Consider the following 27,869-nt stretch of genomic DNA (forward strand, 5'->3'; position numbering starts at 1 on the left):
AGGCAGTGCCTAGGCCAGGCCCGGGGGCGGGGTCCTCGCTGCCGGGCGGGAGGGGGGCGGGAGGAGACGGAAGCCGCGAGGCCGCCCGAGGTACCGTCCGCGCAGGGCGCTCGCGGGGCGGGGCCGGGCCGGGCTGCGCCGAGACATGGAGCGGGGCGCGGGCGCGGGTGCGGGGGCCGGGGCGGGCTGGGGCCGCTGGCCGGGCTGGGAGCTGCTGACCGCCTGCCTGGTGATCGGCGCTGTCGGCTTGCTGCTCCGCCTGCTGGAGAGGAGGCCGGGCGGCCGCGGGGCGTCGGGGCCGGGGCCGAGGCCGAGGCCGGGGGGGGCGCTGCCCTCCCCACCGCCCGGGCCGAGCCGACGCTGCAGCGGGAGCCGCCCAGGTGAGACACGGCCGTGTCCTGCGGGCGGCATCCCCCACCCACCCCGTGCCTGTGCCGGACCCCGGGGCAGCGGCTCCGCCTCCCGCGGCCCTGTCCGGGGCTGCCCCTGTCGCGTCCCGCGCTCCCCGGCCTGGGCGCTGCTGTGGGGCAGGCAGGGCTGTGTCTCAGGGCTGCCCCCGCCCCTGCTTCACTGGGGCGCGCAGAGAAACCTGCCCAGCTCCGTGTTCAGCGCTCCCGGGGGTGGGGGGCGCTGCTGTGAAGCCGTGCTCAGGCTGCGAAATGAAATGGGAAGGGCGATAAACAGAGGCAGGGATGCTCAGGAGCTGAGGGCTGGTTTAGGCTGCTGTTACCTCCCTGTGATTGATCTTTGCTCGCGTGGATTATTTGCTCCTGCGGGTTTCGGACTGATGCAACCGGGGGAAACATGCCTCCTGTGTCTTCTCCTCGTTTTCGGCCGTGAGCAGCTGCACAAAATATAAAATACGTGCGGTTGTTCATACCGAAGGGTTGAATCACATTTTGCAGGTCAGACTTTTGCATTGCCAGTTACAAACGCGATGCTTGCGTGCAGCGTGGCTTCATGTTTTAAACTGGTAACGGTTTTTATAAGGTGATGCTTAATAATAAGGGGACCATAAGGGAACCTGGGATGCTGCCCCCTCCCTCTCCTCCCGCCCCCAGTGAGCAGCGCTGCTTGCAGGCAGACAGGCGGGCTGGGGCAAGGCTGCAGTCTAGCCGGGAGCTGGAGCCCCCTGACACTGCTTTCCTGCTGTGCCCTATCATTCTGGGGTGCTTGTCTTAATTTTTACCAATTGGCTAGACCAGCCTTCAAAATTTGGACTGCAAACCCGGACATACAGTCATCCTACTTAAAAAACCAAATGAGTGAGGGCGGGTATTCCCCTCCAATGCATCAGGTTGTTAAAGGTCCCTGCTCCCTCCCGAGCTTGCAAGTTTCATGATTTAACCCAAGGAACCTTGTCTGCCTATGGTTTAACCCATGCATTCTGTATTTTAGGGAATTATATTTTGTTCCTCACTGTGGGTATCAATGTCATCACTGAATTGATAGCAAATAACTGAGTATAGCAACCCCAGAATATACCATTGAAAGCTTGATGATATGACGCGTCATGTTTTAAAAATCCTATTGGAACAATATGTCATCACTTGAAAATAACCTCTTACAATAAAATGTACTCAAATTTGTCAGCTACAGCGTTTAGTGCACAGTGCTGAGACTTGCTAAGAACAGTTGTTTGAAAAAGCAGATATTTCTGTTAACGCAATGGCAATGACTTGGGGAAAGCTATAAATATGAAAGCTTTGGAACTGAGAAATCTTTTATATAGAATGATTAAAGTGTCATAGCAAGCCATATGTCAAGAATTTTTCATGCTAGGAGTTGACCTGGAAAGTAATACTGATTTACCATGTTTGTTCATTTACAGTTACTGCGCCAGTCATCAGTGACACAGTGGCTGTAATATACACCTGAATGCATTCTCTTCTTGTTCCATATTTTAGGAAGAGAAAATGTCTTCTGTATAAAAGGATTTTAAGTTCTGCCTGGGCAATGATTCTTCAACTGTCCTGTGCTTTTATTAGATGTACATTTTGTCTTGCTAAACTACCAGCCTGGAGAGAACACGGGGCTTTTTTTTTTTTCTTCTCTATGCATTGATTAATTTTTGCTTTCATGGGAGCATGATGACTTCAACAGTGTTTTACTGGTTCTGAAGTTTAAAAATTGAGAGTGCTCTAATGAACTGAGCTCATTTTTGATGCATTAATACTAATGCATATCCCTCAGTAGTATTATTGTCTTAATGATCCCTTAAACTGTAAAATTTCCATAATAAACTTTGCTTACTTTTAGATTTGATCAGCTCTAAATTTGATGTCCTGCTGATTGTTTTTAACTTGCATAGTTGAGAGAGCTTAACTCAATGGATGTGAATTCTTTAGCAGGTTTTAACGTGTCTCCAACTTGCATCATAACCAATTATTGCAACTGTTTGTTTTTTTTATTCAGCCTGAGAGAGAATTTTGAAGAGGAAGAATTGTTGGGATAGGAGCGTTAGACAGGGAGGGATCTCCCAGGATGCTAAAGTTTAGTTCCCTGAATTATTCCTCCAAACCTGGAGATCTGGGTTTTATTATCAGCTGTGCTGGAGACTTCCTGTGTGACTGTGGCTGAGTCATTTAACATGTGATGTTGAAAATCCAACCGAAGTCCAGGGAACGTAAAGAGGCTTAGGGCCCTAAAAGGAGGTCCTGATTACCAACCAACAACACCCTCCCCCCCCCCCAACCCCAGTTCCTGTTTATGAAATTGAAATAAAATACCCTCATCTCAGATCCTGAGTTAACTTAAATCTGTTAACATTTGTAAATTATTCTGAGGTTGTTGATAGATGCTATATTAATGCACAAACTTAACCAGACATTTTTTTAAGAAATATTTTTTATACGTTTTTATACTGCTTAAGAAAATGCAGTGGTTTTTTTTAATTCAGGAGGTTAGTGCAGAGTTTTTATAACAGTTAGAAAGTCTTTAGCTAAACATTTTGGCTGACTTCCAAATACAAATTCCTACATTTACAGGAATAAACTGCTGCATGTATCCTAAAAATATATTGCCTTTGAATTTCTGAAGTTGGAATCTTTGGGTGGGTGAATTTAAAATAAACATAACTGCACTTTATTAAATGCCTGGTAATAATGGGAAAAATGAGAAGCTCCTTGATTTGTTAGTTTTGTAGTTCTTAACCTAAGAGTATGGAATTTAAGTAAAAAGGCTTCTAGCCTTGTACATGCAAGCAAAATAGTTGACTGAAGGACTTTAACATGTAGGAGACTACAATCTTATTACATTATCTGGATACAGATATTCAGTATTGGTGGCCCCAAAACAAGCCTGTTTTCCGAGACAGCCTTGTCCTTTGGCAAAATGGTGGGTTTAATTCGTGCTGACTATTACAGTTGTTAATACTCAAAAAAGTCATAAACCCAGACTAGTGGTTCTCAACCTTTTCAGACTTGAGGCACCCCTGGTGGATATGTTTGAAGAACTCCTTGGAAAATATCATTTCTTAGTTTTCACTCTTTTTGACTACAGAAAAAATAAGAGAGTAGTCTTTTGCTTGCAAAGAACTCAGACAGACCACACCTGTGGATTTCTATTAGAAATCTTTGGTTTTATCATGTGAATAATGTTTGTTAACCTAATGGCGCCATTTTGTGGTGCCCTGTGGCCCCCTTGGAAAAGATCTCAAAGCACCCCAGGGTGTAATTCCTAATCACGCATTTTAGCTTTAATTGTTTTCTTCAGTGTAAGATCCCGTATAGGATTTTCATGGCAAGAAACTTGGTGTTTTGTGTGGATTTGATTTTTGTAATCTCTGTTTCCTGGCTGGATGCAGAGACATGTGGAAGATAACGCTATACAGAGGAGCTGATGTTGGTAGTAAGAAAACCCCTCTTCCAGTGCCCCCAGCTTTGATTTTGAAGAAGAAAATCAGGCCATAGGCCAGTCATTTTAGCGCTTTGCCATGTAATCAGGGTGAGGGGAAGAACTGTTTGTGTTAGCACCTCCCTTATTGGACCTTTGTTGGGGAGGGATCTCCTCTGTGCACCAGCAAACACTTCCTGCTCCCTAGTGTCTGGGAGTGTTTGAGGGGGGGAAAAAAAGAAACTATTCTGTTGCTGTTTCTAGTAAGTCACAGCTAGGGAGGGGCCTTGTGATTGTTAGGTACAACTTCCCCTTGTGTGTGTCCTTAAGACCTGCTCAAAGTCTATGGAATAGTCGAAAGACTCGATGCTTTTATTCATAGACAGTCTCATATTAGAGTCTCCTTCATGCCAGGCAGCCTGCCTCAGTGTTTGAATACAATTCTTCTCTCCCATCAGAGCACTGTCAGCAGTTCCTGCCATGAGAGACAGGAAACAAATATGAGATCAGAGAAACCCCTAAGATTTGACATGTGGTTTCTAATTGACTTTCACTCCAAAGGTTTCAAACTTAAAAAACAAACAAAAAGTATAGGGTAGAGGTTGTCAAGCAATGGTCCGTGAGCTCCATTCAGGTGGTCTGCAAAAAGGTGACCTAAGCCTAAACCTGACAAGCGTTACACCCAACTTCCCAGAACTTTGCTCAAAAAAGCAGGCACATCCATTGCATTAGAAAGGTAAGACTGCTGATATTAATATATGAGTTTGTAGAACAAAAAAAAGTTTATTAAGTGGTCTGCCAAGACCCTCAGCAATTTTCAAGTGGTTTGCGGAAAAAAAAGTTGGAGAACTACTGGTATAGGCCTATATAACTACTAGCTTCTAAAACAGTTTTTGATGGGATAACTAGAACAAATCCTACCTGCTACTTTCCCCCCAGATAGCACTTATACAAAAAACTTGTCTCCTTTCCCCTTGGGTTTAGTAAGACGGTTCAGATATCAGAAAGAGGGGTGTACGCCGCTACAGTTGACCTCACTTTGCATTTGTCCCCACAGGTGAAATAACAATGGAAGCTATATTGTCCCGACTGAAGCAGCTAACCTGCGATGAGCTCAGAGAAGAAATTGTGAAAGCTGGACTGAAGTGTGGGCCCATTACCTCAACCACAAGGTTTATTTTTGAAAAAAAATTGGCTCAGTCTTTGTTGGAACAGCAAGGAGGGCTGGAGGTTAATGCATCTGATCTTTTAGATGAAGCCTCTGGAAACCCTGCGTCAAATAGCAGCCAATCAGAAACACAAAGGGGTTTGAAATCTACATCAGAGAACCACAACAGTCATGCTAATTTTTCTGAAGAGGGTGACTTTGGGTACAGTGTGGGTCTGAACCCTCCAGAAGAGGAAGCTGTTATGCATGAGACCTGTTCAACATCTAGCTGTGGAGTAGCATGCAGTGACTCACAAATAAGTGCTCAAACACCATCTAAAGATCCTCCTCTGTACTACGGCGTATGCCCGGTTTACGACGACATATTGGCAAGAAATGGTAATTTGCCTTTACGTTTATGTATGTTTAACTATGTTTTGAGGTCAGAGGTTAGTGTATATCTGTGATGCATTACATTTACTGAGAGCCACTGGTGTTCTTGAATGTGCTGCACCGTTCCACATGTCTGCATGCTACTTTGGTTTGGGTAAACAGCTTTGCAAGTGTTGTTCCAGTTAGTCTATCTGCAGTGCTACACTGATGCAATTACTGCTTTGAGTTAAGGATGCTGCCCACCCAAAGCTCATCAAGTTTGAGGGTGCTGCTGCCATTTTATTAGGTAGATAGGGCTACTAGATAGGGTTTTCTAGCTAGCACTTTCTTTTTGTTTTTGTAAGATAGGGCAACTTGGATGCAAGTATTTGTGAACATTAGTGATAAGATGAACCAAAGTTTCAACATTAGGAAAACATTTTTCAAAAGAGAATTAAGAGTATGAGCAAATACCTTAAAATAATAAATTAAAAATGAACTCTGTCAGTGCTAGAATAGTATAACTTATCTTTGGCTGTGTTTGTATTTGGACAACAGCAAGTGGGATCTTTTGTACATAAATTTCACTTTCTTTAGTTGGTTGGTTGGTTTGGTTTTTACCAGCTTTTTGACAAGTTTCTCAGTACTTGAATATGCAGAGCTTTGCTTCCAAACTGGTCATCCAGGGAGCCCTTCCTGATGGTTTTTTAAAAGACAGCTCAGTGATAACTGATTAGTTAATGGGGAAATAGGCCTGTAAGACAGTACCTTAACAAGTGGTCCACAGACTGAAAAGTTTGAACACTATTGATCTAGAGCATCCAGTTCATTGGAGATTAGAGTAAATTTTCTCTGAACTGACTGACCAGAGTTGCTATAGGACTGTTGAACGTCTTCATCCCCTTTCTTACTTCCTCTCTCAGCCAAAGTCCACAATATGGAATAGATCATGTTATTTCAACACTAGCAAAGGCATTGGTTTAATGTAATAGGTATAAAATGGTCTGTTCTTAGAAAGACTTACTGTCCAATCTGAGACTTTCCAAGTCTTGTCTTATATCTTCAGCTCCAAGTAGCAAAGATAAATCGTAATGCATTGTAACTCTGTGATGCTTTACAACAGTGATTAATGTAATCCTAACCCATCTTATACAGGTTTCCCTCGCTTTATAAGAGTTCCGTATGCACAAATTCACTCTTATGCGATGACCCTTTTTATACCAAAAATTCGTTTATATGCAAGGTAAATTCGCTCTTATACGATCAGTGTGGTGGAAGCCCGCAGTCAGCTGCTTTGTCTGGTGCATTGTGGGAGTGATGCACACCATAATATAGTCTCCTGTGTGGATCTGTGCTCCTTGCTCATTGTCTGCGCGACATGTTTCTGTAGTTGCCGTCCCCATAATGATAGTGCCCTGTGCTTGTGTGTACTGTCTGCTGGTGGTGAGTACCAAAATTGTCTTGTAGAAATGGGTCTGGGGGATCAGTACAATCGAGATCTTGGAATGTATCCTTGTTTGTTACATTGTAAAGTGGGTTCCCTTTATGCAAATTTGAATTATGCGCCACTTCCTAGGAACGCATTTACAACGTAAAGCGAAGGAAACCTGTATAGTCTCCTTGGATGTGGGAACAGGAATCCTCCCGAGTTCTCTTCTGGTTTCTTCATGTGTCTTCTTAAATTGGACATCATTTATTTTCATTGCTAAATACTTCCAAATCTCCAAATAATATTTTTTGTATGAATTCCAAATATGAACAGTAATTCTTCATTACTTTTAGAAGTTTTGCACCTCAGGCCTTGATAATGTTAGCCCTTTTCTGGAAGTGAAAGGGAAAACTCCACTTGTATGCCAAATCCAGGTTATAAATCATGCCGTTTGTATTACCGTAATAGATAACGGGCGTGAAGCTCTCTACCTACTGTAGCTCAGGTAAAGGAACTATGCTTTCCCATTATTGTTTCTCTCGACTTTTATTCTACCCTAGGAAAAAGCCATTAGTCAGAACTTATTTGTGTGAGTTTGAACAGAGGACATTGTTAATCTTTATTACTGAGTTCTTTGCATTTCCTCTTATCTTGTGGATATCTAAAGGCCTGGATCAGTTAATACTTTATTATTCTTTTGATTAAAGATGCAGTAAGATAATAGTTACGAGATTACAATTTTGAATACTCTCTGGCGTGTCTCTGCAACAACAGTATTTATTTTTGCTCTGAAAGAATAGGGCTTTCTTGAGAAATCTAGCATTGAACGCAGTAGCTTGATTATGATAAAGACTTTGGGTGTTGTCTGTTGTTTTGGGAAGTCTTCAAGTTATGATTGTGGCTTCCTTTCATAGTAGATCTTTCTGTAACATTCATGAACTGTTTAGCATTTTTGTTAAGTACTAGATTGTGTGAAGTTCAGATACTGTACTGCATCTCAACTGCTGCTGATTGGAGTTGGCAAAAGACAGCCTACCTGGTTTATCAGAGGTAAAATTTAAAAAGGCCATTTATAGCTACAGTGACTGTATCCTCTAGGTTCCTTCAAGTATGTATTTTGGTAGGCAAACACAATCTGAGAACCATCTAAAAAGCTAATATGAGAACTCTAATCCTTTCCTGTGAGCAAATTAGACATGGAAGTTTCCGATTATGGGGACTTAATTTTGGTTCCACTTCCTGTTCCAGAGAGAGTGCACGTTTATGAAGATAAAAAAGAAGCTCTGCAAGCTGTTAAAATGATTAAAGGCTCCCGATTTAAAGCTTTTTCAAATAGAGAAGATGCAGAGAAATTTGCTAAAGGAATATGTGATTACTTTCCATCTCCAAGCAAGTCCTCTTTATCCCCGGTGAAAATAGGACCGTTGCTTAACAAAGGTAAGTGAAGGCATACATCTCTGTAGGCTAAATACATATGTAGTCTTACATGTACAGGTGGAGAAAAGGGAATTTCTAAAGTAATTGCAGAATTTTGCAACTGATTCAATGTTAGCTGGTGGAGCCTTCAGAAATTCAGATTCCTTTAGGTTCTTAACAAACTAAAATTATTTTAGAGCTCTGTTCTTTAAGGTAAGCAAAATGGGAGTTCTAAATACATAATCAGAGATTATTTCAGTCCAGGTTGGATTGTTTTCTCTTTCTATGGAAAAATGATAGCCCATATTTAACCATGTTTCGTAACATCAGTTGAAGCTAGAAATAGGCCAAAGAACCTGTATTTCTATTCCTACGTTGTTAAAATGGTATTCTATCAGCTTGAGAAGGGATAATTCTGTAGGTCTGTTGTATGGCAATAATTGTTTTTATTCACTTATGATGATGATTATAGCGATGGAAAAAAACAGAGGGTCAAAGAAACAAAAATGACTTTATTTTTAAAGTGTTTGGGGGTTTTTGCCATCTTGACAACTTGTACCACCCTTGTACTCTATATAAGAAAGAGACAGGAACAGACTGGACTTGGAGGACCTATTGAAAAACAACTGCTTTTTTAATGAAGACAAGGAAGAAAAAAGGATAGCATTTTTTTTTTTTTTTTAAGTACTGGCTATTTTTAGTTGTTCTCAGCTCACATTATTATAAAGGGGGATTGGTTGTGTTTGTCAGAGTTAAGTTCAGATGTCCTGAGTTTCATGCACAGTTCAAACCAATTTACTGTGTGCAGGTTTTCTAAAGTTAAAGTGTTGGAAATAGCTTGGATTTGCTTGTTATCTGAAAAGGTGTGGGAGGGTTTAACTTTTTTTTTTCCAAAGGATGTACATTTAATTAGCAAGACACTAAAATGGTCACTGTACGTAACCAGCGTGTAGAACTTTAAGCTTCCCAAGTGGTTCAGGAATAAAATTATAAAATTTCAGCATCACTTATGATTTCCTAATTGCCTGATAGAGTTTTGGCAAGTTCAACACATTTTAAACTTTCTGTATAAACGCTACAACTTTTCTGGATGGAAACACTACTGATATTATATCAATCCTGTCAAGTTGTGCATATGCTACCACGTAACAAAATAAGTTTTATTTGTTCCCCAGTTAAAACATTCTAATATTCATGAATGTCTTTTCTTTGTTCCTCTGTGTATTTTCTGATCCCCTGTATTAAAACTACAGACCTTTTTCTAAAAAATTAAAAGCATATTTCAGTAGCAGAAAGCATGAGTCATAGGAGAGAGTTGTTTAAGAACACTTTTAAACTTCTGTTTTGATAGAAAGCTTATGTTCACCCGAGATGGAAACGGCTAATAAAGAAAGAGCTAACAGTTATAAAAGTCCCCGTACACAGGACCTTACTGCCAAACTTCGGAAAGCTGTTGAGAAAGGAGATGTAGCTGCCTTTTCAGAACTCATCTGGAGTAATCCACGCTATCTGATTGGATCTGGGGACAACCCAACTGTTGTGCAGGTAAAAAAAAATCTCCATCCTTTATCAAAGTGGAATTAGAATAACCCTCTTATTCCCACTTCTTCCTTCTCAAACTTCAAAATAACGTATTCTTCAAAAATACCATTGACAAAACCAAGATCTTCGGTCTCTAGCCCTGTGGTAGTTGATGCTGAAAATCATTCACTTAATTGCACTGTATTTAGAACTGAAGCCAGTACTTGCAGTTAGCTGTAACTGGCTGCTTCTGCTTTAATTTGAAATAGACCTTGTTCTGTTAACAAGTACCATGTTTACGTAGTCTGTGCGGGCAACCTAGCACAGAGAATTGTGGGATACTGGAGTACTGAGCCCCTTCCTATAATACTTTGTAGAGCATGAACACATAACAGGAAGCACTTCATTTTGAAGTGCTTCTAAATAATACTTGTTTTCTCCAGGTGACTTTTTTTTTTTTTAAGTGTTCCTGCTGTTTTCAGGATGCTTCTGAAAGTGAGTCAGGATATTTCAGACTCACTTTTGAAATATTTCAAAGGTGATGCATGTGTTCACACCCTGGCTGTCATACACTCGCTTCTTTTGGAAAGTTTCTCCTCTGGTAGCCTGCTTGAAGTGCTGCGCTAGGTCTTGCAGCAACAGTTCTTCCTCCTGCTTGCAAAGTGTAGAAGCATCCAGAGCTTCAAGAAATGGTGAATGCTCTTGGATATTTTCTCTCCAAGAGAGGCATGATTGGTATGTGCCTTGAAAAAGAGTAGGACCAGGTTGGCTATGAGGTTTGCTCATGCGTAAAATTACCACTTGCTTCCTTTTAATAGTTTGTTAAATCTAGCAAGTAGCAAGACAGAGGAAGAGTTTACAAGCTGCAGCCTTAAAATGACACAGGGAAGTGTCATAATGTAGTACAAGGATCCTTGGTTTCAGGTTTGGGCCTTACTCCATCTGGAGCTGGTATTGTGCCTGATCTGTAAGTAGTCAGTTAAGTGGGTATGTCAGCATCACCAAAAGAGACTGAGGCCCTCTCATTTTTGGTGCTACTCTGCTATTCTGGCTGGTTTTGATTTAGTAATCTGGTTGATCTAGGGTCAAGTGATGGATTCCTCTTGTTGAAGAAGCAAGTGTGACACGCATCAAAATAATCCATTTAATTGATAGTGCTCTTGGGGCACGACAGAGATATCTTAGGCCACGGGCATCTTCACTAAGAAAGAAGCAAGGTAATAGAATTAGAACCATACCATGAAATGAACAGAGAGAACACCAGGACGCTACCTAAAATAAACTGTATATGAAAACAGTGGGCAGTTAATAAAAGGAAGTCCAGAAGCAATGAAAGTTTTTTCCAGGTCCAGAGCTCTGCACCAGTTCTCCAAGAGAGATATTTAATAGTCCTTCCGTTGTTGAGATCAAAAAGCTAGCTGTACACCATTCACTACGTTTTTACTTTATCAAACCAGAAATCTGTTTTACCTGCTTGTATTACTTTGAAGAAACAACCTAACTCTTTTGCCCTTGCCTGTAAGAGTTAAATTTTGAGGGTTTGTTTGTTGGTTTGGTTTTTTTTAATTTGTATGTACTTGGACAGAAAGCAGTTGCCTAGGAGCAAAACTGTTCGAGTATGCAGTAATACCAACACTGAAAATGTTGTAGAAATGCAGCTTGTTAGACTAATATCTCCTGTCGTTGAAAAGGTAACATGACAGTGTGCAGCTTCTCCATGGTTATTCCTTTTTTGTACCCTTTTTCTTCAGATTGGCAGTTTTAAAGAAAAAACATGATGTCTTATTTTCTGAAACAGGATTAGTAATTGTTGTTTCTCGCCTGGTTTTCGGTTTTACAACTGCTCCAAATGGACAGGAGTGCAAAACTTGAGCAAATACTCTCAAGGGAGGGTGTCACAGATGCACCCAAATCCAGGATTAATTTTGGGGTACATTACTTATACACAGCCACTTGCACAGCCTGGATTTACTACTGTAATATTTGGTCTCATTTTACTGCTAGTGTTAACATAAGTTAATTTTATCATTTCTAAGTTTGTATGAACCAAGGTATTTGGTATGAGTATGAATGCATTTTTATAATGTATCTTAAACTAGGCAGTGAGTGGATTGCTAAATCAAGTGACAGGAATATTCATCTCCAGGCAGTAACTATCCCAACCTCAGGGAGGCAGTGGTATAAATGAATACCTACTGAACAAGGAGGAATCCAATCGTAGAATTCATATGCCATGGATTAGCCTGGAAAGTGACGAGACTTTCAGTGTTTATGTGAATAGACTATGCTTTGCCTGGCTTCCTGTGATCAGAGACCTGACAAAGAATGTCTTGCACTCGAAAGCTCATCCAGTGTTGTCCGAATTATACAGTTGTTCCAATGAAAGATACTACCATGAGAGATCTCTACCTGAATAGAGGCACTAACCTCAAACGGTGGCTGATTACATGTTGAAAGGAAGTCTTGTGCCTGGGGGGGGATGTCTTTCCTCCTCTTGAATACTTAATAGATAAGGGAAAACTTAATAAAGAGTTTAGAATAATTTCAATGTCTTCCTTTAATATGGTTTTGAATTAGGAGGAGCACTTAACCTGTCAGACAGATGCATATCTGGGGGAAGGAACTCATCTGCATAATACACTAGCTCCCTGACAATTGAATAGAAAAATAAGGATGGAAAGATTAAGAGATCCCTCTTGAGGAAAAATCTTGTCTAGAAGTCCCTGACATGCGAGCATTTGTCTAGTCTTCTAGCTGGGGAAAGCTGGGACGTTCTGGTTACAGCTAGTAGGACTGCTGACTAAAGGAACCAGTTGAAGACATCTTTAAGATGGTGATTTTTAGATTACAAAAGGAGGATGAGGGGGGTTTTTCTGTTTTTATTTGTGTAATTTTGACCTCAACACCCAATAGTTGCTTTTTTTCCTTGTATCATCTGTCTGTCTCATGTAATAAGTGTTATTGTTGTTTTATATACCTTACTGATGGTATGTGGTAAGAGTGATTTCTTGTCAGCGGTTGAGAGTTGCAGGTATTTTGTTCCTATGAAAATTGATCTGCAACAGTGGTTTTCATCCTGTGGTCCGTAGACCTGGGGGTCCACAGGCTATATCTAAGGGGTCTGCAAAAGTTGACTATGATCATTCAAAAGTATGTGAGTATCTACACTTACAATTCAAAGGGGTCAGCACCTGCATTTGGAATTTTTTAGGGGTCCGCAAATTGAAAACCACTGATATAAAATATTTTGCAAACCAAGGGTCAACACCCTATAAACTGGCAGACCTTCCTCTACTGCAACTGCAAGGTCTAAGAAGGGGTCATGAAGACTGAGATTTGCTGGAGGTAAGGAGTTACCTCCTAGTCTCTTCCCTGAGACGTGCAACAGAACAGTGAAGAGAAGCTTTGGTGCACCAGGGTCAGTCCAGCAGCAGTTTGTCACATGTAATTCATGTAATTACATAGCTTCCTGTAATTCAGTACTGATTAACTTTCCTGTCATATATTATTAATGGGCTCCAAGCAATTACAGCCTTCTTTAAGTAGTAATGCGACTAGTTACGCAATTCTAGTAGCATGTGATGGAATACAGCTCACTTGCTTCCTTCCCTCAGAAAACTGACAAAACGTAGTGATTCTCCACAAGGGTGTGGTGGGGTGCTGCACACTGGCACCCCACATTAGCTTTGTTAGGTGTGTAAACACCTACATGATTCATAAAATAAACACAGAGATTTCAAATAGGAATCCATAATGACAAAAACATTCTGAAGAACTGCTCTTAATTTTTTCCGCAGTTGGTAAAAGAATCAAAACTAAGACTTGGCATTTTCTGAGGGGTGCCTTGAGTCTCAAAAGGTTGAAAACCACTGATACAGAATGTAGGTGCAGTACCTGTAGGTCAACACTGCCAGTTTAAGAAACTGTCTAACTTAATTTTATGAAACTGTAGAAATACCTGGAGTTTATGGTAACAAACAGTTTAAAATTGTGTTTCTGTTGTTAAATAGAAATATGAAAGCTTGCAGCATGTTAGACAATGCCTTAATGCACCTTGTTTAGGCATATTTGCCCCTTTATTACTTAAATTTGACCTGGATACTTAGTGGAGCTGAAGGCAGAGTACTATCAGAGATAAGGAAACAGACATTTTAGAAGTATTACCAAAACTGTACAATATTTAGTTTTAAAACTGTTTCATTACTGCTTTTAAGCTACTTTTTCATATTTAAAAGGGAATAAAAATTAGACTGGTTTTGGCTTATGAAATTTTTGTGGTCAAACCTCTGAAATTTATAATGGGAAGCAAGCCATTTAGATTTCTAATGATCATAATCTCTATTTTTATTTTCAGGAAGGGTGTAGGTATAATGTCATGCATGTTGCTGCCAAAGAGAATCAACCTGGTATCTGCCAGCTGCTGTTAGACACTCTGGAAAATCCTGAATTTATGCTGCTTATGTATCCAGATGATGATGAAGTCATGTTGCAGAAGCGCATCAGATATATTGTTGACCTTTATCTTAATACCCCGGATAAAGTGGTATGTCTGCCAAAATACTTATTTTTTTATAAAAGAGAGAGATGAGTGTCTGTGTGAGTTCATGTCTAATAGCTAGAATGAACAAGTTATGTAGGTTTTTAAAAAAAAATTAAATCAGTTTCCTAGGAAGACCTTGTCGATTGATCATGATTAAAGAGCCTTGTCGATTAATCATGACAGCCTATTTTGAAGATGGAAGAAAAGCGTATGGGTTTGATCACATTGTGTTTTCCAAATACACGTGTGTTAAAGGGTAAATGAGAAGCTGGGAACTTTCAAATAAGGCACAGGTATAATAATACTTTTCTGTCTCCTTTTTCAGGGATTTGATACACCATTGCATTTTGCTTGCAAATTTGGGAATCTGGATGTGGTAAACGTGCTTACTTCACACCCAGATATTGCAAAGAGTCCAAGAAACAAGTATGATCAAACACCAGCAGAAGTAAGTCATATTTTTTGTTGTACTTTGGGAGAGTATCTGTGACTGTTTTCAGTCCTACTTAAATAAACTTTTTAATTTGGGGTTTCAGACAGATTCCCTGGCAAACTTGGAACCTTTTCTAAGATTCATTTTTATTATGAATTAGTATGCATGAATCTCTTAGCACACATAAATGTATAATACAGATAGCATCAATGGGAAGATTCTAGTTTGTGGCTCATTAGAATTTCCTCTCTCCTAGTTGCATTTTTGTATTGTTGGGTACATTTTAATGATCTATCCTAACTTTCTTAGATTTGCTCCATGTTAAGAGTTTGAGAAGATTTCTTTCTCGTATGGGAATATTACCAAAAAGGTTATAGGAGAGACCTGATTTTTATACTTCACTAACTAGTAGTAATATTTCTTTCAACAGGTGATTTGTGAAAGAAGTAAAAATAAATCCGTGCAACTGAAGGAGAAAATAAAAGAGTACTTGAAAGGTTTGTATTCAGAGCCTTTAATTTTAGATAAAAAAAATAATTTGGTGTTTCTTTCGTCTTTTTTCATACTTGTGTTCAGCAGTATTGAATACTTGTTTTGTTTTTTGTTTTTTTGACGTAGTGCTCTTCCAGTAGGAGGAACTCTAAATCTGAAAAGGAAGAGAAAAAGATATTAAAATGGGTGACACGTTTATCAGTACTTTATATAGTACAGATGGTAACCCTTATAACATTTTTGATAGGGAATCTGAGGCAGAAAATTTAGGTTCCTTGCTTACAAGCAGTTGAATCAAAAAGCAGTTTATTAAAGAGGCCATCCTTAATGGACTGGCCGATGCCAACATCTTAAGGGATAGCCAGCACGGGTTTGTTGCGGGTAGGTCTTGCTTGACCAATCTCATTTCCTTCTACGACCAGGTGACCTATCACCTGGACAAGGGAGAAGAGATTGATGTCATATATCTTGACTTCAAAAAAGCCTTCGATCTGGTTTCCCATGATTACCTCTTGGAGAAACTGGCCAATTGTCGCCTTGGGTCCTCCACGATCCACTGGCTGGAAAATTGGCTCTGTGGTCAGACCCAGAGGGTAGTAATTGATGGAAGTCACTCATCATGGTGTCCGGTGACCAGTGGGGTCCCCCAGGGCTCTGTCCTTGGACCCATACTGTTCAACATCTTCATTAACGATGTGGACACTGGAGTCAGAAGCGGACTGGCCAAGTTTGCCGACGATACCAAACTTTGGGGCAAAGCATCCACACCAGAAGACAGGCGGGTGATCCAGGCTGACCTGGACAGGCTCAGCAAGTGGGCGGACGAGAATCTGATGGTGTTCAATGCTGATAAATGCAAGGTTCTCCACCTTGGGAAGAAAAACCCGCAGCATCCTTATAGGCTCGGCAGTGCTATGTTGGCTAGCACTATGCAAGAAAGAGACTTGGGGGTCATCATTGACCGCAAGATGAACATGAGCCTGCAGTGCGATGCTGCGGCTAGTAAAGCGACCAAAATGCTGGGCTTGCATCCATAGATGCTTCTCAAGCAAATCCTGGGATGTCATTCTCCCCTTGTACTCTGCCTTAGTGAGGCCGCAGCTGGAGTACTGCATCCAGTTTTGGGCTCCACAGTTCAAAAAGGATGTGGAGAAGCTTGAGAGAGTCCAGAGAAGAGCCACGCGCATGATCAGAGGTCAGGGAAGCAGACCCTACGATGACAGGCTGAGAGCCCTGGGGCTCTTTAGCCTGGAAAAGCGCAGGCTCAGGGGTGATCTGATGGCCACCTACAAGTTTATCAGGGGTGACCACCAGTATCTGGGGGAACATTTGTTCACCAGAGCGCCCCAAGGGATGACGAGGTCGAATGGTCACAAACTACTACAAGACTGTTTCAGGCTGGACATAAGGAAGAATTTCTTTACTGTCCGAGCCCCCAAGGTCTGGAACACCCTGCCACTGGAGGTGGTTCAAGCGCCTTCATTGAACACCTTCAAGAGGAAACTGGATGCTTATCTTGCTGGGATCCTATGACCCCAGCTGACTTCCTGCCCTTTGGGCAGGGGGCTGGACTCAATGATCTTCCAAGGTCCCTTCCAGCCCTAATGTCTATGAAATCTATGAATGGGCAATGTTAAGGATTCATCTAATTTTATTTGCCTATCCTATGAAGTGTCATATGTACTGGGTGTAGGAGTCGGGTTTCAAAACTGGTCATTGTCAGGAAGCACATGTATTTGCTGTTGCATTAACTTTTGAAAAGGGGGGCACCTAAGGTAAAACATTTTGGCAGTTATGAGCAGAGAGGTAGTTAACCGTGTCAGTCTGAAGATCAACAGAAGGCAGGACACGGTGGTGGTACCTTACAGACCAACTTGTTCAGAGAGGCATGAGCTTTTGTAGGTTATAACCTACTTTATAGCATCTGACCTCATGCCTCTGAAGAAGTTAGTCTATGTGGTGCCACCCTGCCCTTGCCTTCTGCCTAATTTCAGCATTTAATATTTAATTATAACACAATATTGTAAATAATAATTTAATATTTAATTTAATATAATTTAATATTTAATTATAACACAGATATTATAAACACAAATTTTTAATTACAGATAAAGAGTTGGGTTAGTGAAATTTAACTAGGTGTATGCGTATCTAGTATTCCAAAAAGAAGCAGCAGGCTTCTGCAACGTTAGATTCTTAATGTCACAAACCATTTTATTTTAGGTCAATACTACGTTCCACTGTTGAAAGCAGAAGACAATTCATCATCTCCTGTAATTGGTGCACCTTGGTCACCTGATCAGTCAGACGGTAATTCCCATACAGCTTTACCAAGATACACTGGCAGCCCCAAAGATCCAGTCTTATCTGTCAGAGCTTTTGCCGGTCCAATGAGCCCATCCAAGGTAAGGATTTGAGGTCTTGCTATTCTGTTTGTAACGTGGATTTCACAGCAGTGTAATTTGTACCTAGCTGATGGCTCGTTTGGAGGAAATGCTTATTTCCTTTGGAAACCTTGGTTGGGTTCACTGTCAAGATTATTTTTATTTTAGGAGTAAAAACATGAATTTTACCTTTCAGAAAGGGTAAGCATACGTTGGTATCTCTTTAAAACCTTTTGAATAGATGTTTTAGGAGCATCAGGCAGGGAGCAGAAAACAGAGCAGCAGATCAGATGGGGGAAGGGATTGTAGTGGCACTCGGAGCGTATGGGTCTAATTTCTTGCGCGCCTGCCAAAAAGGTGTGAATTTACTATTCTAAAGCACCACACCTCTCAATGAATGAGCATTTTTGGACAGCCTTAGAAAACAACGTATGTTAAATTGTCTAGAAGTGACGCGTACTGCCTTCAGTAAAGCCAAAGCTAGTTAATATTTTAAAGCTGTAACAACACTGCAGTTTTGCCTGTAGAAATAATCCTGGAAGGTCAGTTAGAACCATCCTGCACCATGATAAATTAGCAAAGGAAGCTATAAATTGTGGTCATTTTTAATGTGTAAATACAAATAATATCTTCTTTAAGATCTGGGACTTCTGAGAGCTATGTGCAGTATTAAATAGGTATGTTTGAATGGCAGCGACTGTGTAAAATAAGCCACACCTCATAGTTGATATAGCTAAACAGTGTATTTTCAGGTAAATTAATCGCTGAGCAGGTTAACATCTCTTTGGAACAAAACCTTTTGTGCCTGCCTGTAGGTCGAGACATGAGCTGTAGTACACACAAACGTGTCTGTAATTTGCTATTTATATACTGAACACCTTCTTGTTTTGAAGGCAGAAGAGTTTCGCAGGCTTTGGAAGACTCCACCTCGAGAGAGAGCAGGCTTTTTTCACAATGTCAGGAAATCTGATCTGGAGAGAGGCGTTGAAAGAGTTGGAAGGTACTTCTGAAAACCACAGCATGAAAAAAGACAAGTTTTTAGAACAAGCCAGACAAGCATTAAAAAAAACCTGCAGCACTAAAGGCATGCTAATGGTTAATGTAAAGAGAAGCTTCTAATTGAAAAATCCTTTCCACAATCATGTTAAGTATTCTTTGATTGGGTCTTTATGTCAACAGACTTCTTCCTCTTTAGCTCAGAAAATAAGACCTAGCTAACCTGCTTAGCAAGAGAAAAAGAATTTGAATTTTAAAACAGTAGTAGTCAGAATATCATGTACAAAAACTTCTCTCATGTAGTCAGTGCAGTGGACTCTGACTTATTTGTCTAATTTCTGAGAAGATTTTGGACAATGCAGAAAGATAGTTTCAGTGGTTAATAATGTGCTCTTTGCAAGATGAGCAATGCTGAAAATGTATGGACTAGAAAAGGTCTTAAAGTATCGTCGTATTCTCTCTCCAGTTGGGTGGCACAGAAAATGTTCATCTCCGAATGGCTTATGTGTATAGATACTTCCTAACAACTAAATGGTTCTCTGGACTTGGGTACTACTCATACCTAAAAACCTGAGGCAGTTTATTATCAGTGGTGGCTGGATTCCTTCCACCTTCAAAAATGTATTTTTTTAAAGATAAATTAAAAAACAATGATGTTAAAACCTTCAGCAAAGAAATGCTTATGCCAGGAATGATTCATCTCTGAATCTGATACTAAATTAATCACAGCAGTAGTTGTGTAAAGTGTGTGTGTATTGTATAATACACACACAAATATATATATATATATAGGTAAATCTTGAAAAAGTATAAAAAGAATTAGAAATAGATTATATTTTTAATATTATTAATATTGTTTATATTGCGAGTCAGCTGTAGCAGAATACCTACATCTTGCAGAGTTGCAGTTTTACAGACGTAGTGAAAGTTGATGAAATATGTTTAGTTAATTTGATGTCATACTAATTTATTGTGTGTTCACAAATGATTCGTTTTATTTTATTTATTGCAGGGAGTTAGCTCATGAGCTGGGGTTCCCGTGGGTTGAATACTGGGAATTTCTGGGCTGTTTTGTTGATCTGTCTTCCCAGGAGGGGTTGCGAAAATTAGAAGAGTACCTGAGTCAACGGGAAATGAGCGAAAAGGCTCAGCAAGAAACGGGAGAAAATGAAACCTGCAACAAATATAAAACTCCCCATCCTCCTGGTAAGAACAGAGCAAACAGAACTAAAAGGGGTTACATAAATATACAAAATAAAGGCTTTGGATGGATGGGGGGGAAAAAAGTCAAGTTCCAGTTTTTTGGTTGCAGATATTTATTCATTATTCACATGTTCTGATTTTAATGTAGAAACAATAGCTCATACAAGTTTAGAAAATTCACTTCGAGTTACCAAAATACATTTTGTTAAACACCTGTTCCCCTTGCTTTTTTTCTGGTATTTGTAATTAATATGAAAACCTGGACTCCTTAATAGAGTTCAAAGAAAAAATTATGTAAAGTCAGGATTTCACCCACAACGTCTGGGAATTCATTTGTGGAGTACAGAATAGCTTGTGTGGTACATATGGCCCAATTAGTTTTCTTAGACAGAGTAATTCATTCTGACGGGGGCAAAGGACATGCGTTAAGTAAAGTACAACACAGGTTTTCCATGAGTTTCTTAGATTGCTAGCTGTTATGTCAGCACTCCTATATAATAATAATAATAATAAAAAAAAAAAAAAAGTATGGCTGGAAGAAACATCTAGAAGTCATGTAGTCCAGTGCCCTACTCAAGGCAGGAATACTCCTGTTTAAAGCATCTGAGAAAAACAATATATGCTTAAAAACTTTTAGTAGTGTAGAGTCTACGATGCATCTGTAATCTGTCCCGGTGCTTACTCTCCGAGTAGAAAGGTTTTCCTAATTGTAAATTGGATATTGTTTTTAGTATTGACATTTTGGATTATAGGATTAGTGAAATTAGCTAATGCCATTGCTTAGGTCAGATTATAAAGGGTTTCAATAAATGGATAGCTAAAAAGAATAATGGAATTATCTTAAATCATAAAGACTGTAGTTGTTTGTTGTATCTGATAGGATTTCTGTTATCAAACCTGTTACATGTGTGTCTCAATGTAATTGTTTCTAGGAAAGGGTAAAAAGTGCAGCAATTCCATTTCTGTTGGAGCATTTCTGGAAGATGATGATGATGACATGAGTTTAGAAGAAATAAAAAACAGACAAAACGCAGCACGGAAAAACAGCCAGCCGATTGCGTCCAAGGAACCTAGTATAGATGCTATTGGAGATTCAGAATGTGACATCTTGTCAATGGAGCACAAAGTTAACATTATAGAAACGTCTTCCCTTTCCAGGCACTATGAAAAGGAGGTTCCTTCCAATAAAAATGGATTTTGCAGTCCTGTGACGAACGAGAGGATCATCAGCGACAGGAAGCACAATAGGGAAGAATGCCTTATACCTCCCGTTACAAATTTAATGACAGAGTTTGAAAGACTCTCTTTCCAAGACCAAGCAGTAGCAGGAAAATGTTTGGGGGAGAAATTAAATCAAACTGTTGCAAAAACTGAGAATGAAAGAACTCTGGCTGAAGGAATGAGCCAGGGCAAAGTATCCACAGACCAGCAAGATACCTGCCCATTAAGTCCCACAGCAAGCTGTTCTTCTGAGGCAGGACAGTTAAGGACAGAAAGTAAAATGCTATCAGAAATGGAGAGAATGTCAGTGGGACCAGGTATTCAGGATAACAAGCCACAACAAGGTCAAGAGTCGTCCTCCCAGAGATTTCTTTTGCAGACTGCACCCACAAGCAAAAGTTCTAAGAAGTTATTCCTCCTAGGGTATGAATTGGATTGTCATGTTTTTTACTTTTTTTTAACTGATTTGTTTTTGATCTGTAAATACAAAATTAAATACTATATTCATAATGCTAACTGCAGCAAGACTAATATTATTTGAAGCTAAATCATGTTCATTGGAATCAGTTTAAAAAAAGTATCTCTCTAAAATGTTTTAACGAGAGAGAGTTTTCTACTAATGCGTATCTGTCAAAATACTGCATGTCAAATAGGGCATGGAGGAAAGACAGCTCTTCAGCATTTCTTCTGGTATTAGTCTGGAACTGATACCTCAGCCCATGAGCTATTTATCGTCTGTTTATCTGGTAGACTTGATTATTATGAGCCTGCCTTACCTAAGTTTTAAAAAGTGCATAGTCTATTTTAAGGACTATGATAGTGAATACAGGGACATTCTTCTAGCTTCCCTCTGTTTGTTTATTGGTCTCTATTGCAGCTTGAAACATAATGAACAGGCAATATTTATATCAAGGCACACTTGGAAAAAGTTTTTTGAATGTAAAGAGCTAATCGGATTTGTGGGCTTGTGTTGATTAGAATCACTTTAGAACCGAGGGGTGCAGATGTAGGGTTATCTGTGTGATTACAGTTCTTTTTATTTAGCTCTCTTTTTGTTTTAGGGAACAGCCATCAAAACTGGATAGTGATGTTTTAGCAGCTATAGAAGGACTAGAGATTGACCCGCAGAAGTACCCTGTTGTTTACAACTGGAAGAATGCTGTACAGTCCTACTCTTCTTCTGACAGGCAAAGGTACTTGTGCAAATTTAATACGAGTCAAAAGGCAACATGTTTTTAGTTTGCGAGTTGCAAAAGTACCTGAATAACTGGAATATCAGGCCCCGTACTGTACACATATCTAGGTTAAAAGTATTCACTTCTGTTGTAACTAATACACTTTAAAAATTAAGCCAAATTAAGTTTCTTGTTTGTTGTATGCTTGCTGGTCCCTGGGGTTAAATTGGTATTGTTCACATTGGGCTTCTTTCCTTATTTCCTGCAACATACTTCTAAATACGCTCAGGGTTGAATATAGAAGTTTAAAAAGTGTAGTATTTAACTTTGTTGTATTGGTCATCAAGGCTGTAATCTGTTATTATTAAACACAGATGCTGTGTATTGCAGTTTACTCTGCATTTTGTGAAGGACACAGGAGTTAAGAGTGGGAACAAATGGCCAGGAACCTGACATTGCCGCCCTCTGACTTCAAATAGCTGTAGTGTTTGGGGTGGGAGAAACCTGGGGGAGGAGAGCTGGAGCAGCATGGTGGAGAATAGGAAGGGCACAAGTCAGTGAAGGGAGAAATGTGACCTGCTGGCTTTAGGTGTTGAAGGGCAAGGTGGAAAAAGGCTAAAGCTGAGGCAGTTGGAAATAGCTGCTGTCCAGTCCACTTCCTAGGACCAAACAGTTATAGTCTAGAACATGAAACTACAGAAAGAAGGCATTTGATGATTGTAATGAAGTATACATTTAACCTTAGATTTTCAAAAGTAAGTAGTTGACCAAATCTCATTTAAAAAAACCTCTTAAAAATATGACTTTTTAGTGCATACAGAATGCATTTGTCTGTAAACTCCTTTGGCAACTGGACAGCTTTTTCTCTTCCTTTTTAAAGAACTACAGTGAAAAACCCCAGAGTTAAAAACATTTATTTAATTGGCTGTAGGATTCCTTCAAAAACGAGATGCAATCTTAAAACAAATTGTTTCTTTAAAAAATGTAGTGAGTCTAAAATCCTTTTAAAAGAAAGGTAAAAACTCTTATGCATTGTAGAAGTTTCATCCTTAGAAATTTGTCTTTTATTAGATTTTTTTTTTCTTGAACGAAAAGTCAGAAAATTTTGGTTCATCCCAAATTCAAGGATATTATTTTATTTAAAAGAATGTAGTGCCACATCCATAGTAAAGTTTGTACAGCTAAGATTTGTTTTGTAAAGTTCAAAACAAGTTACCTGCCCATTGGCTGATGTTTCAGTGTAGGCTGGCCATGTAATATGTTGGACATCTTGCACTTTTGGATGTAGATTGATCCCATCCAGGTACAGAAGCAGTTGAGGCAATAATACCCTGTCAGTGTGGTTTATTCTATTGGGTATTCTTTCCTAATGTCAATGGATATTGAATTGTAATTGACCAGATGCGTCAACCAATGAGATGCAGACTTGAAAAAAAAAAAAATAACCTTTTTGGATCAAAATGCAGTTGCCAGTTTTAATAATACATTGGTGTCTGATACAATATGCTGATTTTTATATTTCTTGTTCTTCATTTGTTTGACTGTTCAGTCTGTTCTCTTCTGATGCTTTTCCATTAGGCTTACTGTGGTAATGAGTGAGCATATTGCTTTCTCACCAACTAATAAATGGGTGGGGTTTTTTTAAACAAACAAACAAAACCCCCAGATGATGATATTTCTTTTTGTTTTCTTTTAGTTGGCCAAGTCCATCATTGAAAGGAAGGTCCAAGTCTCAGCCTGTTGCTGCAGGTGCTTCAAGTACTTCAGCGTACTGCAGCCCAGGAAGAAACAGTCCAGTGATGGGCAGCCCAGGGAAATATGGCAATGCTGCTTCATTCTCTCCAGATCTTGGGAGTCCTGGGCGTTACAGTCCAGCATATGCCAACCACATCCTGTTAAAACTGCGTCATATTTCAGAACCATCCACCCATTAGAACATGGTCCGTTTTCCTGGGACTTAAATTATATTTACATCTTAAAAGTGGGGCGGGGAGATACGGTGTTGCTGAAGTGACACAAAGAAGCATACTTGACTACTTATCCTCATCTTGAGGACCAGTATATAGTAAAAACTGAATACGTCTTGATGCCATATACCAGATAGATTATTGGTGATTTGCAAGAAATAAGGGATGGTTAAGTTAACTCAGTTATTCAGTAGCTATAAAATAAATAACCCCTACACTTGTTAACAGTAGAGCAGTGATCTGAACCTTTCACTTAACAATTCCCAGTTGAAATAGTGTTCTTTATTGTAGAGCAAGTATAATTGTCAGTATGAATCTATTCACCCACAAATGCATCTCTTCACTTGGATATCCTTAATGAAGCACAGTGTCAATAAACAGATTTCTAGGTTAGAAGGAACTTACATTGAGGAGTTAAATGCATATTCCATTTGTTGTACTTGCACTGAAGAACTTTTAAAAACTAAATCAGAGAGATGGCTTTCCTGTTTGAATGAGAATGTGATTACCGGGTGTGTGATCTGTCCATGGCTAAGAACTTGTCTGATTAGTAAGAAGAGATCAAAATGAGGTGCAGTTTGACAATTTTATGAGTCACTGCTCATTCTGTGGGTATGAAATAAATGTCATGCATTGAGTGTTTTAGGAAAGGGTCACAATAGAAATTTGATGTACGTGCAAGTGTTTGAATATGAAAAGCTCAACTTTTTTCCCCACAAAGGTTTTACTGTTTGCAGATGTTAATAGTAATTACACAAAAGCACATCAGCAATAATTTAAGTAAGTTTACCAGCAGTGTATCTTAAAGGTCCAGTTTGTTGTGCTGTATTATGGAGATTAACAGAAAAACCCATAATATTGGGTTAATCTTCTGTTAGAAGGAATGAATAAGGACTTTGACATTTTTGTTGAAATACAGCCTGTTGTTGTGCCTGTAACGTAGTTGTGGTAACCGTCCTTTGTTAGCTACAGTTAATTTTCATTCTTTAGTCCCTTTAAGAATGAATCCCTTAGTCCAGTGTTGAAATTGGGAATGTCCTAAATTTTGATTCAGAATGCCAAATACAGATTTTGGTGATTTGTAGTGTGCTTAAGAAGAGGCTTTCAGTAACATAACTCCCTATTACACAGTTTTTTATTTAAAAAGTTAAAAACACAACTATTATCTTAACAGAAAATTCAAAGTGGACACATCTGTGTTGGTAGAAAATATTAATTATATTATTGTTACTACCACCCCCATAAAATAAGAAAATAAAAAAAAAAATCCTTAAGAACTTTATTATAATATACACGTTTAAAGGAACACTAATAATAGATGGGATGTTATTGTGTCTCTGAGACTATTAATGCATTAGAAGATGGATTAAATTGCCTAGGGACAGGTTTGCTGGCTGTTGCATACTATAAGGTGACTGTTCATATACAAACTGTACAATGTTCTGAATATACTCATTGTTTGGTACAAGTTCCAAACTGCACTTATGCTTTTGCAAGCTTAATAGTGCCTTTTGTAACATATTTTTAAATTAGCATATTGTTCTTGCTTTTAAAAGTGTAAAGAAAAATACTATTCGCATTCACAGGCGTATAAACTGTGGTTTCCCTTCTAAGACTTGAGAACTGAAAATAATTCTAAAAGCTCTTTATGAATTTTAATGGTTTGGTTGAGATATCTCTAGACTTTAGAGTAACAGATGTAAATTTTGGAATTCCAAAGGTTATAGATGGCTTAAGCTGAGTCCATTTCCAATTATAAGAATATTAGAAAGAACTGTTCTGCAAAATGACCTAACACCAGTAAAATTAACCCAGATAACTTAAGACCTTTTAAGACTCTCAAGAATCAAGTTTCCCATAAGTTTTCCAGTAGCATTTTGCTTGTTTTGTTTTGGTCATAGTGGTCTTTATTAGACACATTCCTACATTGTCACTAGTCTGTGGAATTTTGTAACTTCTAAATTATGAAAAGTTGATCTAGTAAAGCCTCATACACTGCAGCATGCAAGTAATTGCTTTTTGTTACACACTCAATCATTTGCTTGTGTACACAAAAGCTGAAAAGGCTAGTGAGGAAAATTTATTTTCTTTCTGAAATCCAAACCTTAAAACCTGCTATTGTTTGAAAGTATGGACAGAATACCCAACAGGCCTGTCAACAGACATGGCTTCTTCCAAACTATCATATCTACATTTATGATAAGTTCTGTATTAATTTAGAAATGTTGTTGGTAAACAAATTCAGGAGGCTGAAATCCTGATACTTTATTACTAGTTTCTATTTTCTTTTCTGCTTATTGCTATATGCTTTTTGTATTTTAATGTATATTTCTGGCACAAAGACTTCTGACTACAAGTTTGTAATTAATGTTTTAGAGTTATGTAGGGGTGGGGATATTTTTTATTGAGAAATGGCTTCTGGAATTTTGAATTTTAGCCCATTTGTTGTACTGTGTTTTAAGAAGTAACTTTATAACACATTATATTAACTTCATTTATTTAAAATTAACAATGTATTTCTTTATGCTCTTGAAGGAAGATCTTCCAGTGGAGAGTCTGTGGAGATGCTTTAAATGTAGATTAGAACTGTTTAGTTTTGTGCCTTTATTAGGCAGCAGTTTGCTATTTAATGATGCAAAGGACACATTTTATTATGTCGAGTAAGTCAAAATACTGAGATGTAGCTACCAGTGTTGTTCTTTCCATTTGAAATATGCAGGTAGTAGAAGGGTTGGAGTTGGAAAACATTTGGGTCCATAGGTGCATGAGAATATGGGTCTATGTTGTGAAACAGAATGAAGAGTATCAAACTCCATACATTGTTCAAGTTTTGTTTGTATGATGAAACTGAGGTGGTGCCTCAATTTGGTAAAAGAGAATAAAGGCTCAGAACATGTTTCACATATACTAGATTTGGTCTTGAACACTGAATTTTTGGCATTTAAAAGAAACTGCCACATTTGGAGGGACAGAGGTAATTGTGCTCCATGTTGCTGAGGTCAGCCAGGTAGATTGTTGTCTTAATGGTACAATAACTGTACTCTAAACCAGGCAATTATTTGTTTCTTTTTAAAATATATTTAATATTTGTTTTTAAAACAGTTCCAATACAAATGTTGCTGATTTTTGCTGTATGTGTCCAAAAGTTTGTTGTATATGCTCTGGCCTTCCAACCTGCACGTAGATATGGGTCTTTCAAGTACTGTGTATGTACACGTGCTAGAGTAAAATAAAGTGCACAAAGCAGTCAGCAATGAAGAACCCTTTGATTATGGGGTATGGCCACAATGTTTGTCACTGTACCTGGGGCATTGAATGCCGACAATGTTATGTGCTTAAAGCTGCACTGAAACTGCTCTAAGTAGTGGAAACTGCATTTCAAAGAATTTTAGTGCATGTGAGAGAGACTACTGGAATTAGTGTTGGTGGGGCTGTTGGCTGTAGCTTAATTACAGTCCTCCCTCTTATGTTGACAGCCTATATCCATTGACCAAAAATATAAAAATGCCTCTCCCTTCTCTTTAAGCTAATCACCATGTAACCTGCAGGCAGATACTTACATAATTTTTTCCCATTTATTTCAACAAAGCTCCTGAAGTTCCTAAACAAATGAAAAGCCTTCCTTCTGATCATCTGCCAGCAAACTGTCAAATATTATAAATGTTCCTTAATGTTGCACAAACAGCTTGCTGTACTGAGACTGTTAGCACATTGGAAACTGTGTGACCTTTTTGTCAAA

The 27,869-nt window shown here is 39.1% G+C and overlaps 2 protein-coding genes across 3 annotated transcripts in view; one reads left to right on the plus strand and one right to left on the minus strand.

Moving 5' to 3' along the window:
- The first annotated feature begins 130 nt into the window (after positions 1–130).
- Positions 131–27,380, plus strand: ANKLE2 (ankyrin repeat and LEM domain containing 2). Its single transcript, XM_059713449.1, has 13 exons — positions 131–380; positions 4,892–5,380; positions 8,031–8,219; positions 9,550–9,743; positions 14,074–14,262; positions 14,585–14,707; positions 15,123–15,189; positions 17,408–17,589; positions 18,462–18,568; positions 19,577–19,770; positions 20,700–21,411; positions 22,050–22,181; positions 23,860–27,380. Exons 1-13 carry the CDS (start codon positions 146–148, stop codon positions 24,095–24,097), a joined length of 3,051 nt encoding a protein of 1,016 aa, XP_059569432.1. The 5' UTR covers positions 131–145; the 3' UTR covers positions 24,098–27,380.
- Positions 15,191–27,869, minus strand: part of LOC132243517 (serine/threonine-protein phosphatase PGAM5, mitochondrial-like) — a 29,360-nt gene continuing 16,681 nt past the window's right edge. For both annotated transcript variants that reach the window (XR_009455132.1, XM_059713455.1), the window contains one exon: positions 15,191–15,338. The gene's annotated coding sequence lies outside the window, so the exon portion shown is untranslated. The remainder of the gene's footprint in view (positions 15,339–27,869) is intronic.

Source organism: Alligator mississippiensis, chromosome 10 (assembly GCF_030867095.1).
Source record: "Alligator mississippiensis isolate rAllMis1 chromosome 10, rAllMis1, whole genome shotgun sequence".
NCBI classification, from domain to species: domain Eukaryota; kingdom Metazoa; phylum Chordata; order Crocodylia; family Alligatoridae; genus Alligator; species Alligator mississippiensis.

Excerpts from the sequence above, each read along its gene's own strand:
- ANKLE2 (XM_059713449.1), top strand. The coding sequence starts at position 146 with ATGGAGCGGGGCGCGGGCGCGGGTGCGGGGGCCGGGGCGGGCTGGGGC. Across the intron at positions 5,381-8,030 it reads CGACATATTGGCAAGAAATG|AGAGAGTGCACGTTTATGAA; the intron begins GTAATTTGCCTT and ends TTCCTGTTCCAG. Across the intron at positions 15,190-17,407 it reads AATAAAAGAGTACTTGAAAG|GTCAATACTACGTTCCACTG; the intron begins GTTTGTATTCAG and ends ATTTTATTTTAG.